The 19320-nt window shown below is 57.4% G+C and overlaps 1 protein-coding gene across 1 annotated transcript; it reads left to right on the plus strand.

The window, feature by feature from the left end:
• Positions 1-275: 275 nt before the first annotated feature.
• MLC1 (modulator of VRAC current 1) lies at positions 276-18009 on the plus strand. The gene is made up of 10 exons (XM_047788418.1): positions 276-320; positions 825-878; positions 1110-1211; positions 8264-8362; positions 8728-8799; positions 9853-9969; positions 13335-13391; positions 13931-14053; positions 16331-16483; positions 17771-18009. The coding sequence occupies exons 1-10, from the start codon at positions 291-293 to the stop codon at positions 17843-17845; spliced, it is 882 nt and encodes a 293-aa protein (XP_047644374.1). The 5' UTR covers positions 276-290; the 3' UTR covers positions 17846-18009.
• Positions 18010-19320: the final 1311 nt, after the last annotated feature.

Consider the following 19320-nt stretch of genomic DNA (forward strand, 5'->3'; position numbering starts at 1 on the left):
GGTCCCTGCGGTCCCTGAGGCTGTGCACGCTGGGGGCCTTCTCTGGGGACAGGCGCCACTGTGCTGAATCTCCCCTCCCGTGAACAAGTGTTGAGGCCTAGCCTGCCCCTGAGGGCGGGTGGCTGGGGAGTCAGGTCGTGCGGAGTTGGGCTGTGGTCGGAGGCCAGGTGTTCAGCCGCCTGACCTTCAGGCCGCCTCGGCCAGCGCCTGAACCCTGCTGCCGTCCGCAGAGCTGCCTGCTTGTGACCTCGGGCTTCTCGCTCTACCTGGGGAACGTCTTCCCTTCTGAGATGGACTACCTCCGCTGTGCTGCGGGCTCGGTAAGTAGCATCCCTCTGTCAGGCCCGAAGTTTGTAGTCACGCAGCTGGGGTGTTTGCTCTGAGATTCACCCTTTGCTGCCACACGCTCCTCATTCAAAATCTCTTCATGGGCTGGGGCTTCAAAGAGTATTTGTTACTTTTGAAAATGATGGATGAAGCAAGACTGGCGCCTGTCCCCCTCGCCACCGCCCTGCCCCCGGGCTCTCCCCCGGCCTCGGCTCCTGGGAGGGCACAGTGGGGGACCCCCGAGGGGCCCTGGGCTCCTGCGCCTTCTCCTCCTTCCCTTTCTGGGTACTTCTTACTAAGACGCCCCTGGTCACAGGCAGCAGGAAGCTGGGACCGTCTCCAGCTGTCCTTTCATCATGAGAACAATTAAAACTGTTTCCAGAATGGCTCATTTTGAAAGACCTGGAACCCTTCAGCGTGGGGTGGCGGAGGGGTGGGTCTCGGGCAGGACCCAGAGTGACCGCAGGGATGCTTTCCCTGCTCTGGTCTCTTCTCAGTGCATCCCCTCGGCCATCGTGAGCTTCGCGGTCTCAAGGAGAAACGTCAGCGCGGTGAGTCCCCCTTCTGGCCCATCTCTGTCGACCTGGGCAACTGCACAGCCCCCCCAGGGAGGCGCCCCTGCAGCCCACGCCCCCGTCGGCCCTGCTGCCTCCTGCCACCCTCGGCCTGCAGCAGGCTCCTGCCCGGCGGATGCCACAGCCACGTCCTCCAGATTTGTGGCTAAGGACCAGCAGTGCGGCTGAAGCTCACGTCGCCTCTCCGCCTCCGGTCTTGTCTTTCAGATCCCCAACTTTCAGATACTGTTTGTGTCCTCGTTTGCTGTCACCACGACGTGTTTGATCTGGTTTGGATGCAAACTTGTCCTGAACCCGTCAGCAGTGGATGTGAGTTCTGTCTCCTCCTGCCCTTCTCCCTCGGGGCAGGTGCCCGGGGCTCCTGTGCTCCTGGCTCTGCTGAGCCCAGGGGGGCACGGAGTCTGGGGGGCACAGAGCTGGAGTCAGCGAGCTCTGTCTGTGGGGTAGGAAATGCCTGGAAGGTACCCAGGACATGTGTGCCATGGCTCTTGAGTTTGACAAGCTTTGAGAGTTTTATTTATGCTTCTGAAGAAAAGAATTGTCTTTAACTCCTTCATTGATTTCAGTGGATGGACTTACTGATTTTTGCATCTCTTTTACACCGGTTCTTTTTTTTTTTTTTTTGCCTTTTCTTGAGCCGCTCCCATGGCATATGGAGGTTCCCAGGTCAGGGGTCTAATTGGAGCTGTAGCCGCCAGTCTATGCCACAGCCACAGCAACATGGGATCCAAGCTGCATCTGCAACCTACACCACAGCTCACGGCAACGCAAGGTCAGGGGTCGAACTCTCAATCTCATGGTTCCCAGTCGGATTCCTTCACCACTGCGCCACAACGGGAACTCCTTTACAAGGGTTCTTAAACAGTAACATAGTAACGCGTAGTAATGCATTTCACCAGATTTTCAATCCTGCCAACATAAATCAGGCTGTTACATGCCTTGTCGTTTAAATAACAATGCAGCCGAGAAAAATCTCATGGGAAATGGGACCTGCTCAGAGACACCTTTGCCCTGTGTGAACACATTTCCTTTAAGATCAGGAGAAGGATGCAGTGGCCAGAGGACATCTCAGTCAGGCGTGTGGGGCAGCAGAAATGGACAGACATGCAGCTCTGAAAGGAACACCTGTCCTGCCCTCATCTGCAGAAGAGATGATTTTCTGCTTTTCTTCCTTCCTTCCTTCCTTCCTTCCTTCCTTCCTTCCTTCCTTCCTTCCTTCCTTCCTTCCTTCCTTCCTTTCTTTCTTTCTTTCTTTCTTTCTTTCTTTCTTTCTTTCTTTCTTTCTTTCTTTCTTTCTATCAGGGCTGCACCTGCGGCATATGGAGGTTCCCAGGCTAGGGGTCGAATCTGAGCTGCAGCAGCCGGCCTCCACCACAGCCACAGCCACACGTGATCCCAGCCACGTCTGTGACCTGCGCCACAGCTCACGGCAATGCTGAATCCCCAACCCACTGAGTGAGGCCAGGGATTGAACCCACGTCCTCAAGGATACTAGTCAGATTCATTTCCGCTGAGCCACGACAGGAACTCTGATTTCTGCTTCCTTGACGTTTGGTTTATTAAGCACATGTAGCAAGGTTGCTGGATTGAAAATCAATATAAAACATTTACGCCAGAAACAGAAATTTTTGAAAATGTTACTTAAATGAAGATATCATTTTATGGACATAAGTATGAAGTTCTTGGGAGTAAATGTAGCGAAAGGTCTGGAGACTGTTTGGTAGGAAATCATAAAGCCTCCCTGGGGATTGAGGCTTCTTTACTGAAGAGGCGCTAGGCAGAGGTGGGGACACCTGTCCAGGGGCCCAGAGTATGTGCATCTGCAGGCAGGACCCGGCAGGTTCAGGTGGGGACCAGGGGCGGAGCCCCTTGAAGGAGAGGCTGGGGGCTCACCCCACCCCACAGACATCCCAATAGGACAGGAGAGCCGCCCCAGGGGTCCGACCATGGTGGGCTGGGACCCTGCAGTGTCTGACCTGGCACCCCGCTGCCACCCACCTGCCTCTGTGAAGATCCGGCCCTGGACGCTGAGGCTCAGGGGACCCCAGCACACCCTGCACACAGCGGGCGCACACGCTGTAAGGACACGAAGAGTGAGGCGCCCCGGCTACGGAGCCTCGGGAGACAGTCAAGGGCAGCAGGAAACCGCGGTGCCCACGGACAGCTCTGCTGAGCCTCACTGGTAACCAGAGGAGGTAAATCGGGACCCCAAGGGCATGCCCTTTCCAGCACCCGATGGGCAGGAGGCCCGGGCACCTGCCTCTGTCCAGCGACTCTTACGTGCTGCTGCAGGCTCTTTGGAAAACCGCAGCATCTGCAGGTCCCTTCTGAAGAAATACACCAACGTCGCTGGGGACCCGCCCGGCACACACCCAGGAGAAACACACGCACGTGTTACCAGGCAAGGTGTTCCTAGCAGCACTGTTGATTGTGGCAAAATCCCTGAACCTAAACAAATATTCCAGCGTGTCTAGACCTGTGCCCCCGAAATACACTAAATGGATGAGTAAACGGTGAAAGCCGCTGGGCACACTCCCTCTCCAACCTTTATTATTATTACTTATTAATTAAATTTTCTTTTTACTTCTTAGGACTGCCCCCGTGGCATATGGAGGTTCCCAGGCTAGGAGTTGAATCCATTGCTGCAGCTGCCAGCCTACACCGCAGCCACAGCAACGCGGGATCCCTGACCCACTGAGCGAGGCCAGGGATCAAAGCCGCACCCTCGTGGATACTAGTCAGGCTTGCTACCCCTGAGCCACAACGGGGACTCCCTCACTGGAGTTTTGATGTGCGTGTCTCTAGTAACGAGTGCTGTTGAGCATCTTTGCATGTGCCTGTTGGCCGTCTGTACGTCTCCTCTGGAGAGATGTCTGTTCCGTTTTTCTGCCAATTTTTCGAGTGGGTCGTTTGTTGCTGTTGTGACGTTGAGCTGTGTGAGCCGTTTGTACACTTTGGAATTCAGCCCTTGCCGGTCATATAATTTGAAAATAGTTTCTCTCATTCCATAAGTGGTCTTTCTGTTTTGCTTATGGGTTCCTTTGCTGTGCAAAACTTAATGATTGATTAGGTCTCATTTGTTTATTTTTGCTTTTATTTCTGTTGCCTTTTGAGACTGACCTAGAAAACATTGGTACAGTTGATGGCAGAGAATGGTTTGCCTACATTCTCTTCTAGGAGTTTTATGGTGTTGTGGCTTATATTTAAGTCTTTCAGCCTTTCTGAGTCTATTTTTGTGCGTGGGGTGAGGGGGTGTTCTAGTTTCATTGGTGTACATGCAGCTGTTCAGCTTTCCCAGCACCACTTGCTGAAGAGGCTGTCTTTTCTCCATTGTATATTCTTGCCTCCTTTGTTGACAATTGAGCATAGGTGTGTGGGTTTGTTCTGGGCTTTCTATCCTGTTCCATTGAGCCCTATGTCTGTTTTTGCACCCGTACCATGCTGTTTGGAATACTGTAGCTTTGTAATATTGTCTAAAGTCTGGGAGGGTTATGCCTCCAGCATTGTTCTTTTTCCTCAGGATTGCTTTGGCAATTTTGGGTCTGTTGTGATTCCATATCAATTTTAGGATTATTTGTTTTACTTCTGTGAAAAATGTCATGGGTAATTTGATAGGGATTGCATTAAATCTGTAGATTGTTTTGGGTAGTATGGCCATTTTAACCATATGAATTCTTCCAGTCTAAGAATGGTGTTTTTTGTTTTTCTTTTTTTAGGGCCACACCCACGGCATATGGAAGTTCCCAGGCTAGGGGTCAAACTGGAGCTGCATCTGTGACTGTGTTACAGCTTGCAGCAGTGCCGGATCCTTAATCCCTGAGCGAGGCCAGGGATCGAACCTGCATCCTCACAGAGACAGTGTTGAGTCCTCCACCCGCTGAGCCACAGCAGGAGCTCCAAAGTGTGGCCTTTAGGTCCTGGTTTGCTGGGCACTCTTGGTTTTTGAACCGTAACCGCGTGCTGCTCGTTTCCACACGCGTCAGGGCGGTCTTTCTGCACCCTGTCCATCAAATGGCAGATCTTCCCGAGGGTGAAACGCTCCTGCTCGAGACAAGCCGTGCGGGCCACAGGATGCTATTCACAACATTCTGCCGGTCAGCCCGGCGAGTCCCATGCTCGGGATTTCTCATCAAGTTTCCTGAGTGAAATGGGCCTAAACTGCTTGTGTCTGCTTTCGGAAACAAGGCTGTACTGGCCTCATAAAGCGAACACGGCAGCTCTTACCTCCCCCTGATCTTAGGAGCCTGGGCCTGAGAAGAATGAACTGCCTGAAGCGTGTGCTCGCCTGTCGGATCCTCTCCTGCCGGGGCTTTGGGGGGAGGGCGGCCTTCATTCTTGGTGGTAGTTTTCTCTATCTTATTGTGTCAGATTTCGGCTTCTATGTTTTTAGGAAAAGTTTGTCCATAGCATCCAGGTTTTCAAAATTATAGCGTTATGGTCGTTCACAGGCTTGCTCACTGCGTCAGTTCGAGCCAGGTGTGGTTAGTTCTTTGTTTCCTGTGTTTTGTTGTGTCTCTTGTTGGTCCGTTCAGAGAGCCAGCTTTGCTCTGTTACGCTCCCCTGGTGTGTTCGGCGGTCCTTCCCGGCCTCGGTGGTCTGTGCCTCGCTCCTCCCAGGTCCGTGGGTGCCCCCGGCCCCTGCCCTGACGCGTGAGTGGCCAGTCCCACCTGGCCTGCTGGCCTCAGACTCCCTCGGGCCCGTGGGAGCTGCACCCAGACTTGAACCTGCCCTTTTCACCGGCCTTTGGTTCCGAGTGTGTGCCTTTCCCTTCGGCCCAGACCCGCTTCGCACGCCCTGCCCCCCTGCGTCCAGCAGGTGGACTGTGTGCTTCCGCCCCTGCCGGGTTTAGCCCACGGGAGATGCGGAGGGGACCTTCCAGCGAGGACGGATGTCTGCTCCCCGGCTCCGAGCCCTCGGGGAGGCGGGTGGACAGGGGCCGTGTCGTTTACCAAGGCCGCAGCCCCTCCCAGCCTCAGTGGAGGCTGCGGCCGTGCAGCTCCCTTTTGCCCACCCAGTCTTTGGTGAGTTTTCCTCTCATTAAACTTCCTCCACCTCCTGCTCTTGGGTGTCCATCTGTTTATTGCCAGGACCATGGGTTATTTTTATTTTTCTATTTTTATTTTTATTTTTTGCCTTTTTGCCTTTTCTGGGGCTGCTCCCACAACACATGGAGGTTCCCAGGCACGGGTTATTTTTATTTTTATTTATTTATTTATTTTTCGTCTTTTTGCTTTTTCTTGAGCTGCTCCCGCGGCACATGGGGGTTCCCAGGCTAGGGGTCTAATCGGAGCTGTAGCCACCGGCCTACGTCACAGCCACAGCAACGTGGGATCCAACCCGCATCTGGGACCCACACCACAGCTCACGGCCATGCCAGATCCTTAACCCACTGAGCAAGGCCGGGGATCAAACCCACAACCTCATGCTTCCTAGTCGGATTCGTTAACCACTGAGCCACGACGGGAACTCCGGCATGGGTTATTTTTAAAAGTCACTCATTTATCATTGATTTCTAATATTATTATGGGATTTCTAATATTATTATTATTAACCAGAAGTAAAATTTATATAACCAGAAGTAAAATTTCATATGGTAATTCTGTGTTTAATTTTTTGAGATACTGTCAAATGCAGGAATATAGAATGTATCAGTTCTTTGGAACCCACCAGGGTTTGTTTTGTGGCCTAGTAGATGGTTACTTTTTGTTAGTGTTTCCTAAATGCTGGAAAAGAATGAGGGTTCTCTGTTTTATTCTGCAGGTAAGGTTCTGCAGACCAAACTAATTAATTGCATTTATTCAAAAAATTTTTATTGAAGTAGAGTTGATGTGCAATAGTGTGTAAGTTATAGCTGTGCACCAGTGATTGACAATTTCTGAAGTTTATACTCCATCTGCAGTTATTAGAAAATACTGGCCATATCCCCGTGTTGTACACTGTTTCATAAGCAGTAGTTTGCGCCTCTGCCCCCGTCTTTCCCTCCCTCCTTCCCTCGCCCCGCTGGTAACCACTAATTTGTTTTCTGTATCTGCACGTCCGTTTCTTTGTTGTTGTATTTATCCGTTTGCTGCATGTTTAAGATTCTACTTATGTGATATCACACAGTATTTGTCTTTCTCTGTCTGACTTATTTCACGAAGTCTAAGACCCTCCAAGTCCATCCATGTTGCTACAAATGGCAAAATTTCATCCTATTTTATGGCTGAGTCATATTCCGCAGTATGTATGAACCAGATCTCCTTTATCTAGTCCTCTGTCGATGGACACGTAGGTTGCTTCCATATCTGGGCTGTTGCGAATAGAGCTGCCATGACCATTGGGTTCCATGTAGCTTTTTTTCTTGGCTGCACCTGCAGCATGTGGAGGTTCCTGGGCCAGGGATCGAACCTGCGCCACAGCAGTGACCCGAGCTGCTGCAGTGGCAATGCTGGATCCCTAACCCTCTGCGCCACCAGTGAATTCCTGGGGTGCTTGCGGATTTTTGAATTAGTGTTTGTAAGTGCATGTGTTTTAAGTGAAGGTTTTTCTCATTGCTCAGGCGAAGGTCGTTTGTTGCCGCTCCCGAGAGGAGGGGGCAGGCTACGCCCGGGCCACACGGGGAGGCGCCCCCTGGCCGGCCAGCTGCAGGCAGGGAGAGGGAACACGTGGGCAGGAGCCTTTCCTGTGGTTTCCGCAGGGGGAACGCGGGGCAGGCGAGCAGGCTCACGACTGGCCAGCGTGCATGACCTTGGTGGGCCCAGAGGCGCTATGGGGGGCCTGGCCCTGGTGAGCAGGGCGGGCGGAGGGCGGCCCTGAGTGTGAGGGCCCCATGGAGGCTCCCAATTGCTTGGCTTTATATCATAGAGTTAAGTCAACTTTTTTGGTATAACGTTTTGTGACTGTTAACGTAGGCATGGGTTCCTGTAACCGCCAAAGTCAGGACACAGATCTGCTCTGTCACCCCAACACCCTGGTGTTTTCTGTTTGGGGCAGTGGCACACGGACCTGCTATAAATGTGTACAGGTTTTGGTGTGAACAGCAGTTTTATCCCCCTTAGAGTAAACACCCGGGAGGGACAAACAGCAAGGCAGCTGTTAGATCGGGGTTGGCAGACTCCAGCTCCAGGGCCACGTCCCGCCCCAGGGTCACGTCCAGCCCCTGAGCCAGCAGTGGCTGAAACAACAGAAACAAAACCAAAACCAACCAACCAACAAAAAGACATAGGTGAGTCCGAGGTGGTGTGTGTGCCCAGCGTCTGGCTTTGGGCAGCACGAGTGGCCCGGACTTTGCACGGGCGCCGGCCCGCTGGTGGGATGGTCCAGGTTTACGGGCTGGGAGCGAAGAAGCCGGTCTCACAGACGCACCTGTTCTCCTTTGGCAGATAAATTTCAACCTGATCCTGCTGCTCCTGCTGGAGCTCCTCGTGGCGGCCACGGTGATCGTGTCCGCGCGGTCCGGCGAGGCGCGCTGCAAGCGGAAGGTGGGTCCTGCGCACAGAAGGGGGCAGACCGGGCGCAGAGTGTGTGGTGGGTGGAAACGGGGGGCGGGGGGCACCTCCTCCCTAGTTTGATTCTGATCAAGCACCACCCCTGGTCCTGTCACCTGCGGAGACCAAGGCCAAAGGAAGTGTCACCTCCTAACTAGGACTTTGGCAGCTAAACACATTTTCTTAGATGAAGAAAAAAGTCTGTGTTTGAGTTGTGCTCTCACGCCTGAAGACCCAGGGGGCATCTTCCAGATGCTAGTTTATCGCAGCATCACGGTCGTGATGGCTGGACGAGGCCGGCCCGTGCCAAGGGCTGTGGGGGTGGCTGCCCCCCGAGCTGAGGTTTTGTTTCTTTTTAGGGTTCTGTCTCTGAGAGCACCAACATTCTGTATGAAGTGGCATTTCCTGGTCGAGTCCTGAAGTCCTATTCCGTAAGAAAAGCTTTTTTCCTCCTCCTATCTTAGGTCATTCCTGGAGGGTGACTGGTGAATGCGGCGTGGGCGTGTCCACGGTAACACGAGCTGTCCTGGGGGACAGCGCGCCCCTTTGACTCCCGTGTCCTGGTTTCAGGGATAAATCACGTGGCCACCCTCCCTAGTTAATTGTTTTTTAGGTCTTTTAGGCCCTTTCCTTTTTTTTTTTGGTGTTTTGTCTTTTTAGGGCCACACCCTCGGCATATGGAGGTTCCCAGGCTAGGGGTCAGATGGGAGCTGTAGCTGCCGGCCTATGCCAGAGCCACAGCAACTCGGGATCCAAGCCGCGTCTGCGACCTACACCACAGCTCATGGCAATGCCAGATCCTTAACCCACTGAGCGAGGCCAGGGATTGAACCCTCAACCTCATGGCTCCTCGTTGGATGAGTTTCCACTGCGCCATGACGGGAACTCCGGGTGGGGGTTTTTGATTCCTTTTTGTAATTCTGCAGCTTTTCATCACAGACGTGTAGAGGCTGGGCTTTTAGTTACGTACAGGTTTAGAATTCCTTCTTTCCGCTTTCCCTCTTTTTCATCATGTGGCAACTCTCTTACCTGATTAACAGCTTTTGTCATAAAACGCATGCTGTTAATGTAACTGCAGTTACCGTCTGGTGAATCTTTCCCGATGTGTCTTTCCGTCTCATTTCACCTCTTCCTGCCCTTGCCTTTGGGCGGTTTCCACGCCGCGGGCGCTGTTCTCACGTCCTCCTCAGCCGTCACTCTCTGGGGCCGATTGAATCCAGCCGGTTCATCTCTCGGAGCTTGATTCCTACGTATTTCTCCATCTTTTTGTTTCCTACTTTCCGTGCCTTTTCTCGCCTTCCTTTGAATTGGCAGGGGCCTCCTCCCTCCTCTGCCAGGGATTTGGGTTGAACACGGCATGTCCCGTGTTCCTTTGGAGGCTGCCCTACCTTCTCGGCAGGGGCGCCCTGCTCCTCCGCCCCGAGCTCGCGGGACCCTCCCGGCCCCGCCGCCGGGTGACGCCGCGCTCGGTCGTCCGCCCCCAGGTCATCGAGGTGATGGCCGGCATCTCCGCCGTCCTCGGAGGGGTCATCGCGCTGAACGTGGATGACGCCGTCTCAGGCCCCCACTTCTCGGTGGCGTTCTTTTGGATCCTAGTGGCCGTGAGTACATCCCGGGCAGGCCGCAGAGCGCCAGCCGCAGCCCCGGGCCCCTCGCGCTGTGGCTTTGGTGGCCATTGGGCAGCAACGCGTGGGGGCCCAGGGGTGGGAGCGGGCCTGGTGGGCGGAGCAGCACCCTTCCCCGCTGCCAGCAGTGTCCTCGTGGCCCCAGACCAGGGCACCTGGGAACCGGGGGGGGGGGGGGGGTGAAAGGAGTCGGCAAATTAGCTGCCGTTATTACTTTACGTTTCTTGTATTCTGTTTCCTGAATACTTGCAGTAATCCAGGAAACACTTGCTTTGTTACTTTATGTAATTTTATAACATAAAACGTTCGTTTTGTTTTATGACATAGTTTTAAGCCAGCACACTTACATTACTTCGGGTTGAATACGCCACGGTAAAGGCTTAGGCCACACCCCCAACAGCTACCATGCGATAAGTGCTTATTATATGGTCACTGTTTTATTTTATTTTATTTTATTTTATTTATTTTTTTTGTCATTTTAGGGCCGCACCTGTGGCATATGGAGGTTCCCAGGCTAGGGGTTGAATCGGAGCTGCAGCCACCAGCCTACACCACAGCCACAGCAACTCAGGATCTGAGCCATGTCTGCGACCTACACCACAGCGCACGGCAATGCCGGTTCCTTAACCCACTGAGCGAGGCCAGGGATCGAACCCACAACCTCATGGTTCCTAGTCCGATTCGTTAACCACCGAACCATGACGGGAACTCCAAACAGTACTGTTTTAAACGTGGGCCTTCTGTCCTTTTAGATGTAATTCCAAGTTTGCTTACATAATTTAATGTTAATGCTGCACTGACATGCAGCCCGTGGAAGGTACGGCCCCCAGGCTGCACCCCCTTCGCCGGGCCTGGGCTCCCATGCCTGCCTGGAGCCCTCACAATGGCCCTGCACCCCCACATCTCCAGACGTGACACGACGCCCCCAAAGGGCCGCCTGTGCTTTATGCTCAGACGTCACCACTGAGTAGTCACCTTGCTGTGTCCCTGTGTCATGTGGTCTGTCCACCCGCCTGCGGGGGCTGATTCTCGTGAGTGCCGGGATGTGAGCATCCCAGTCTCTGCCCTGACCCTGTAGCTCAGCCTCGGGGAGGCGGAGGGACGGAGGTGGCCGGGCTGGACTCCCGGTGTCCTGGGCTAGTTTTCCCCCGTGGCATCCGTGCCCAACCTCGCTGGGTCCCAGGATCTGAGGGCTCCAGGGCCCCTGGGACAGGAGCCGAGACCCAGCAGGGCAGGCTGTGAGGTGCAGCCACGCCCTGGAGGGGGCGCTGCCGGGCCAGGCGGCCTTGCAGAGAAGGGTCAGCCTGGGCCTGGCGGCTGGAGAGGAGGCCTGGCTGCACGTCTGGCCTCTGAGACTCGGAGGCACCAGAATCAGGCCCTGGTGTGTCCAGCCTCCTGAAGGTGCTCAGCGATCTCTGTGTTTCCCAAGCTTTCTCCCCAAACCCGCCCTCCTCCAGGGGCCCTCCTGCTGCCACCAGCCTCTCCCCTGCTCCCCAGCCCATGCCCTGGGTGCTGTCCCCTCCCCCAGCCACCCTGAATCCCCCGGCCACTCCCTCCCCCACAGCCCTGGAAGGAGGGGGCAGGATGGGGTGTGCCTGGGGCAGTGAGCCAGCGCCTCGTCTATGGGCACCGACAGGACCGAACAAGTGAGCAGACGGTCACCTGGCCTCCCCTGGGTGGCCTCCTGCCTGGCTGGTCTCTGTCCACGGCCCCTCCTCTGCTCACACTCCAGCAGCCAGAAAACCCTTTTGAAAAAACAGCCTCTCGGAGTTGACTTCGTGGCTCAGCGTTTAACTAATGCGACTAGAATCCATGATCCCCGGCCTCGCTCAGTGGGTTAAGGATCTGGCGTAGCTGTGGCTGTGGTGTAGGCTGGCAGCGGTAGTGCCGATTTGACCCCTAGCCTGGGAACTTCCATATGCTGCGGGTGCATCCCTAAAAAGACAAAAAAAAAAAAACAAAAAAACCCACACAAAACCCAAAAGCAAAACAGCCTCAGGGAGTTCCCGCGGTGGCGCAGTGGGCTAGTGGTCCAGCTTCTCTCTGTGGAGACGCCAGTTTGATTCCCAGCCATGCACAGTGGGTTGAGGATCCAGCATTGCTGCAGCTGTGGCCTAGGTCACAGCTCTGATTGGATCCAATCTCTGGCCTGGGAATTTCCATAGGAACGGCCCAAAAAGAAAAGAAAAACAGCCTCAGGAGGGATCCCTGCATTGACACCTGAGCCTCCTCACACCCCCAGGAGCAAGCGGACACCCCAGGCCAGGAGCCCCCAGCTCTGCTGCCACGGCGCACTCTGGCCCCGTGCAGGTGCCGCTGTTCCTGCCGCCCCAGGACCTTTACACATGCTGCCCTTCGCCTGCTTTGTCTGCTTCCCTCCTCAGCCCTCCTCCTGCTGCCCCTGAGCCTTCCTTCTGAGCCCCTAACAAATGCAGAGCCCCTCCCAGCGTGGCCAGTCCCACTGGAGAGGACTGGGCTGCTGCCCGGGTCTGAGCATTTCCTCCTCCCTGGTGGGGTGCGCATGTAACTGGAGCCTAGACCCGCCTGGGGTCACGGGCTCAGCAGGCTGGGCTGGGCACCTGGACCCTGGGTGGGGGCAGGTACATGGCCGAGGAGGGTGGGCCCAGCCCTCAGCAATGTCAAGACTTGCGCTCCCCAAGCTTCCCTCTGCCTGAATTGTGTAGAACTAAATCCAGCGCCTTAAAATCGGTGGACAAAGGCATGTGCTGATTACACAGGAGTAGGGGTGCGGGTCTAAGGGAGGAGCCCACAGTCCCCTTCACCCAGTGGTCAAAGCCTAGTGGGCAGGGGGCTCCCGAGCCTGCCTGCCGGCCGGCCCTACAGCCAGCTGGCGCACACTCCGGACGGAAACTCACCCTCCGAAGGCAACAGCGGTGAGAATCAGGGAGGTCCCCCATCAGTCAGCAAACAGACGAGAAACCCAGAGCGGGCTCACGGATCAGCTCCTGAGGCAGCAACAAACGCAGCTACGGCCAGGACGTCACCAGGACAGTTGCGAGTTTGAAGGCAGCCCCTGCCTGGGACAAAGCTGTTGAACCCGTGTTAACTGTCCCCGGGGCTGTGCGGAGTGGAGCAGCCCAGGAGCAGGGGTGCCGTGTCTGAGGGCAGCGTGGCCATGCAGGGCGCCCAGCCGCTTGGTCCCGCAGCCGCAACAGAGCCGAGAGTCAGGGAGCGCTTGGTGCTTTGCAGGAGCCCCTCTGCCTCCCCGCTGCCGTCCCCGGGCCCCCCTGGTGACCAGGACGGTCTGAGTCAGAGAATCACGTTTGTGATCTGACTTCTCAGGCTGTCACCGCTGAAGTCTTTCTTCTCCCTTCTCTCAGTGTTTTCCAAGCGCCATTGCCAGTCACGTGACAGCAGAGTGTCCCAGCAGGTGTCTGGTAGGTGAAGCCCTGCCCCAGCAGGGCGGCCACCCCGGGGAACCAGGCTGCAGGGGGGCAGCTGGGGGTGGGCACCTGAGGGGCGTCTCCGCCACGGTGGTGGCCAGCCCTCCAGCTCCCTCCCGCGTCCTGTCCTGTTGCTGATGCTGGACAGTGACAGTCCCTGACTCTGGCCCGGATGCCCTCGGCCTGAGTGCTGACGTCAGCCGACACTCAGGGCTTGGGGCCTTTGAGCAGGTCCAGGGCCTGCTCTCCAGGGGGGGAGGGTCCTGGGAGGTTCAAAGACAGGCCTGAGGGCAGTGGGGGGCATTGACGCCTAAGTGCTCTTTTGTCCGGAGGGAGCTGCACCCAGACAGAGAGAACCCGCCAGACGCGCGGTGTGGGCGGAGGGAGCGGGCACAGGGAAACGGGTTCAGGTTCGGCGCCCCGTGCGGGGCGGACACACCCCAGCTCATCCATTCGCGCACCACAGCCGTGGAGCCGCTGCTGCGTCCGGCGGCGCCTCGGGGCTGCTGACAACCGCTCTCATCCGCCCGCAGGTGGAGGTGCTGGCTGCCATCTGCAGCCTCGCAGCCCCGCTGCTCTTCACAGCCTCCGGGTACCTGTCAGTCAGCGTCCTGAGGGTCACGGAGCTCTTTAAAGATTACCCGCCGGCCTTCAAGGTGCGTCCCCTTATTTTCTTTCACACCTTCTAGAGACATGTGCCCCTGAGCCGCAGCGCACTCACCACCGGGTTGGACGGCTTGTCTGGCCAGAGCTGGCTCTGCACCCGGCCTGACCCACGTGGGGCTGGTTCTGCTGATATGGTTCTCTGGACAGTGAGGTGTCCATGCGCCGTCCTCTGATGCCCGTTCTGTCCCACGGACGCCGGGCCCAGCTCTGCTGCCAACCCTGGCCGCTCAGGCTGCTTCTGTGCTCCTGCTTAGGCCGCTCTGCCCAGTCTCCTGCAGCCTCGCGCCCCCAGATGCCCCTCCGCACAGGCGTCTTGGTTTTTCTTGGCCTTTCAGAGTCCATTCGCGTTTGTGTGGAGGTTTTTTTGCTTTTTTTTTTTTTTAGGGCCGCACCCACAGCACACGGAGGTTCCCAGGCTAGGGGTCGAATCAGAGCTGTAGCCGCTGGCCTACGCCAGAGCCACAGCAACGTGGGATCCGAGCCGCGTCTGCGACCTACACCACAGCGCACAGCAACGCCAGATCCTTAACCCACTGAGCAAGGCCGGGGATCGAACCTGCAACCTCATGGTTCCCAGTCGGATTCATTTCTGCGGCGCCACGAGGGGAACTCCCAGTCGTGTTTTAGCGTCACTGTTCGTCCAGTTTCATGAGAGACCCGGCTGGTTCCTGCATAAACATGCGGGGAGGGAGGGTCTCTGTCTGGAGGGGCTTCTCGGGGGTCGGGCCTCCTCGCCGCAGCCTCAGGCAGCAGGTGAGGTTAGTCCTCAGACGCCCCGCGTTGTGCCAGGATGGACGGTGTTTGTCCCCAAATGTTCATCAGGAGAAACTTCAAACATAGAGAAAAGTCGAACGGTTAGTGCAGTAAACACAGATTCCCCGCGGTTTTCACGTGTGTCTGTGTGTGTCCACATGTGCTTATGCTGCCAGGGGAGCACCCAGGTGCACACGTGCGTGCACACACACACACGCGGGCGTCATTTCCCCAAAGCATCTGAAGGCCGAGGCAGGCGCTGGAGGTGACCTTGGCCCTTACTCTGGCATATTTCCAAACTGAGGACAGTGTTGTGCGTGCCCAGATCCCACGGCCGCCCTGGGCTGAAGTTCCAGGTGACAGCATCTGTGTCCAGAGACCATGCCGAGAAGGCACTCAGGCTGAGGTTCTCACAGCCCTGAGGGTCACGCTGCACTCTGGCCTCTTTGGATCCGGGAGTGTCCCCAGCCTCTCCCCGTGACACTGAGTTTGGGAGTTCCAGCTGGTCGTCTGGGAGAGGGCACGTATGGATCTGTCACCTGTGGCATCAGTGCAAGGGAGTCCAGGGTGCAGGGTGTCACTGTCCTGCCCGGTTTGCAGTAGCTGCCAGGGTGCTCCCCGGGAGGCAAGCCATCCTCGCGGGAAGGAAGTGCCCCAGGGTGTCAGCCCCGGCACCCAGCAGACACCTGTCCCAGCCCCTGTCGCCTGCGGGCAGCGCAGCTGGCTGGTGGCCGCTCTCACTCCTGTCAGGCTGCCCCTCCCGGGCCACCTGAGAGCCCCACGGAGACGTGGCCTTGTCATCATCTGCAGAGCAACCTCCGTTCTCTGACGCTCAGGGTGGCCCAGCTGGTCCCCAAGGCACTGGCTCTGGTCCAGGGCACTCCTCAGACCCTCCTCCCGGCCACAGCAGGACCCTCCAGCCTCCAGCCTGAGCCCCAGGCCGCTCTGCGGACGGTGCCCGTGTCCCGCCGCCCCAGGACCCAGTCCCGCCACCCCAGGACCCAGTCCCGCTCTTCCCTCCGGCTCAGGGCCCACCAAGCCGACTGCTGACACGTGGCTGGGCCCCTCCGCCACATCCCGGACTCTTGGCGAAGCCACAGGTGGTTTTGGTGGCTCCCCTGTGGACCCGTGTGGTCGCCGGGGACCGCGGGAGACGTGACCCAAGCAGTGGCACCATCGCAGGGTTTGGCTGCTTGCTGGTCACCTTCGTGACTCTCAGTTAAACCCAGGACGACAGAACTTAGAGCGAGTTGACCTCAATTCATTCGCTGAGACAGAACGGCTGCTGCTCAGGACAGTGACACAGCAGAGCAGCCGAGGGAGGGCCTGGAACTGCTGGAGCCAAATTTACTCAAGTGCTCACGTCCTGTGCTCTGGGAGCTGAACCGCCCTCGGGCACAGCCCAGGAAGCAGGTTGGCCCCTTGCCTGGGCCAAGGGGCCGTGACGCTGGGGCTGGGGGTGGCCGAGGGCCAGGAGGGGGCCCTGCACGGCTCACTCCCTGGTGTCCACACAGCAATCCCACGACGTGCTCCTGCTGCTTCTGATGCTGGAGCTGCTGCTGCAGGCGGGTCTCAACACGGCCACCGTCATCCAGTGCGTGAACTTCAAGGTGGGCGCCGCCTGGGACGCGGCGCAGACCGGCCAGCCGGAGCGCCCCGCGGGCGCGGTGAGCAGCCTCCGACGACTCCCCAGCCTCACAGGGCTGCCCCCGGGCCCCGCAGGAAGCGACACCCACCCCCGCTCACTTCTTTCAAGGCTGTTTGGGTCACTTGGTATTTTTTTAAACACCCCAGACAATCTTGAAAAGGCAAAATATGTTATATACTTTTAAGCCAAGTAGGTAAACACAAACCCATTTCTGAAAAAATATTACGGACTGAATGCTTCCATCTTTACTCTTACAAACATTGAAAAGAACTTTGTAAAGATTCCTGGGGGTCACGGAGGCATCCTGCCCCGGCCCCACTCACTCGGGACCGGGCTCTGCAGCAAGGGGGTGCCACCCACTCTGCTACAGACACGGCATGAATGACCTCTGGCCGGCAGGCTCTGGAGGGGTCACGCCCGCCCCTCGGCCAGTCCCAAGGTCACCTGCTCTCTGCTCAGGCCCTGGCTCTCGTCTGAAGGGCTCCGCCTTGGAGCTGCCTGTGCGGCGCTTTGACCGAGCACACCGGCCGCTGTCCTCCTTGTGCACCTGGGCGCCTGCTGCGGGCCTTCCAGGGCCGCCCCCGCGGGCCACCACTCGCCCCTCCCATCTTAAGTCTCACTCCTTTGGTCGTTGCTTTGATCCCCTTGTGGTCAGTCTCCCGCAGGCGGCTTCGTCCTGAGCCCCACACGAGGGCCACCTGGTTCTGTGTCAGGACGCCCAGAGGCAGCATCACCCAAGAGCACTCCCCCCAGGTTCCAGAACGGCGGGTCTGGGGGCTCAGGGGGCCAAGCCCAGCAGCTGTCCTCAGCCTGGTGACCTGGCCTCAGGTGCCCCCGCTCCTGTGAGCCATGCCCCGATGGTGCCTTCACAGCCTCCCAGGCCCCCCGCCCCCTTTATTCCTGCACCATGGTGTGTGTCACTCCCCCAGCCCGTGGGTATTGACGGATCGCCTGCCGAATGCAGACGCTGCTCTGCCAGGCTGGGATGCAGGCCCACGGGAGGAGGCCTCACAAGGCAGGGGCACATCCCACCTGAGCCCCTGGTTCCCTGGCTGTCAGAAGGATGCCCAGCCACGGCAGCCTCCCACCCCTGTCCAGAGCCCGCCCCAGCCCTGGCTCTGTCCCTGCCAGAGACACATGGTATGGGACGTAGGCAGAAGCCCCAGAGTCTAGGGCAGTGGCCAGGCCTCCCAGAGGGGCTTCCCACAGGCTGAGAAGGACTCTCAAAGTAACAGAGCTGGGAGCTCCCTGGTGGCCCAGCAGGTTAAGGATCCAGAGAAGTAACGCTTTGCCTGTCTCGTCACAGGTGGCCAGGAGCCCCCTGAAGGAGTTTGACAAGGAGAAAGCCTGGAGAGCTGTCGTGGTGCAAATGGCCCAGTGACGTGGACAGAGATGAGGCCCAGCCTGCTGGCCAGCTTGTCAGCCACACAGACGCTAGTTGTCCCCAAGCCGCTCCCTCCCGCCTGCCCTCTCCCTCCTGTAGCCGCAAGGGGGAGTTTTCATTTCTTAGGTAGTTTAATTTTGGAATAGGCAAATGTTGACTATTTTGTGCTTATCAGAGGTCAGTTCGTGCTCCCAAGGTGGCCTGACTGCAGGAGCAGCAGCTTGGGCCCGGGCGAGGGAGGGGCCTGGGCGAGGGAGGGGCCCATGCTGGAGCTGGACTCCAATATCTTGGCAGCCACAGGTGGTGGGTTTCTGGTGCCCCCACCAGCTGCCTGTGCCCACTCCTCCCTGGGCTCAGCCGGTGTGGGTCCCACCTGCTTGGGTGTTTCTCTTCTCTGGGGCCCAGTCGGCTAAGCATCATCTCCCTGATGGGGGCAGAGTCTGTGGAGCCACTCCCCCCAGAGCCGAAGGCGCAGGGCCACCCCCACGTGCCCGCAGGTCTGCCCACTCTTTGTACTTAAGCCCAGTCTCTCCAGAAGGGCGCCGGTTCCGCGGCCCTGGTCCATGTCCCAGAATCAGGCATGCGACTGGAGACCCAGCTCAGCGCTGGGTGCCTGTCCTGAGCCCTCTGTCACTGACACTTGGGTAGACCCGTCCACTGTGACAGCTCCGTGTTCTCTGGAGCTGAAAACCAACCGGCCACACCTTTGCACCTCGATGGCCTCTGTGTCGCGGTGGGGCTGAGCCCCCCTCCCTCCAGCCGTGACAGCTCTGCTCCCTCTCCCCTTTGCTTGCTTGGAATGCAAGACAGACCCCTGCCCTGTGCCCCGGCCCTGGAATCGCCAAGCATCCTGCAGCCTTTTTGCAGCCTAACACGCGTCTTGTCTTGACCTACGCTCACTCATCTGAGGTCTAGCCAGGCCAGAGGCCTCCTCCATCTGTCACCTGCCAGACTGCAGGGACAGTTTGAGTGTGAGAATAACACATGCTTTGATCAAAGTCACAGCCAAGAGTTGGTGTGTGGGCCCTCTCTTTGTCCCATGAGAACATCTGGAATCTTCTCGAACGCTAAACTTCTCTCTGTTGACATGGGCACCAAAGAATCCCTGGTGAGCTGGGAGCACCGACTACAAGGGGAACACTGATTGTGTCAGAAACCACTTTCAGGCCGGTACTTTGGTTCCCCAGGCCACGAGTCCAGGGGTTTGGGGGCTCTTCCACGGTGAGGAGACGAGCAGCTGTGCGGGAGGATGCTAGCATTCATCTTATTGGGGTGCATTAATCCGCCCCCTATGGGCTGCAGGGACTGCCTGGCCCCTCCCTCCAGCGAAGGCGGCACTGTCCCCAGCCCTGGCGGCTCCAAAGGCAAGCCAAGCATGAGGGGGCAAATGCCATACTCAGGTCCCCAAACAAGCACAGCAGCCAGGTGGCTGTCAGCTGCACACGAGCAGACCCCACGCAGCTGCCGCCAGC

This window comes from Phacochoerus africanus, chromosome 7, assembly GCF_016906955.1.
Source record: "Phacochoerus africanus isolate WHEZ1 chromosome 7, ROS_Pafr_v1, whole genome shotgun sequence".
In the NCBI taxonomy this organism is placed as follows: Eukaryota; Metazoa; Chordata; class Mammalia; order Artiodactyla; family Suidae; genus Phacochoerus; species Phacochoerus africanus.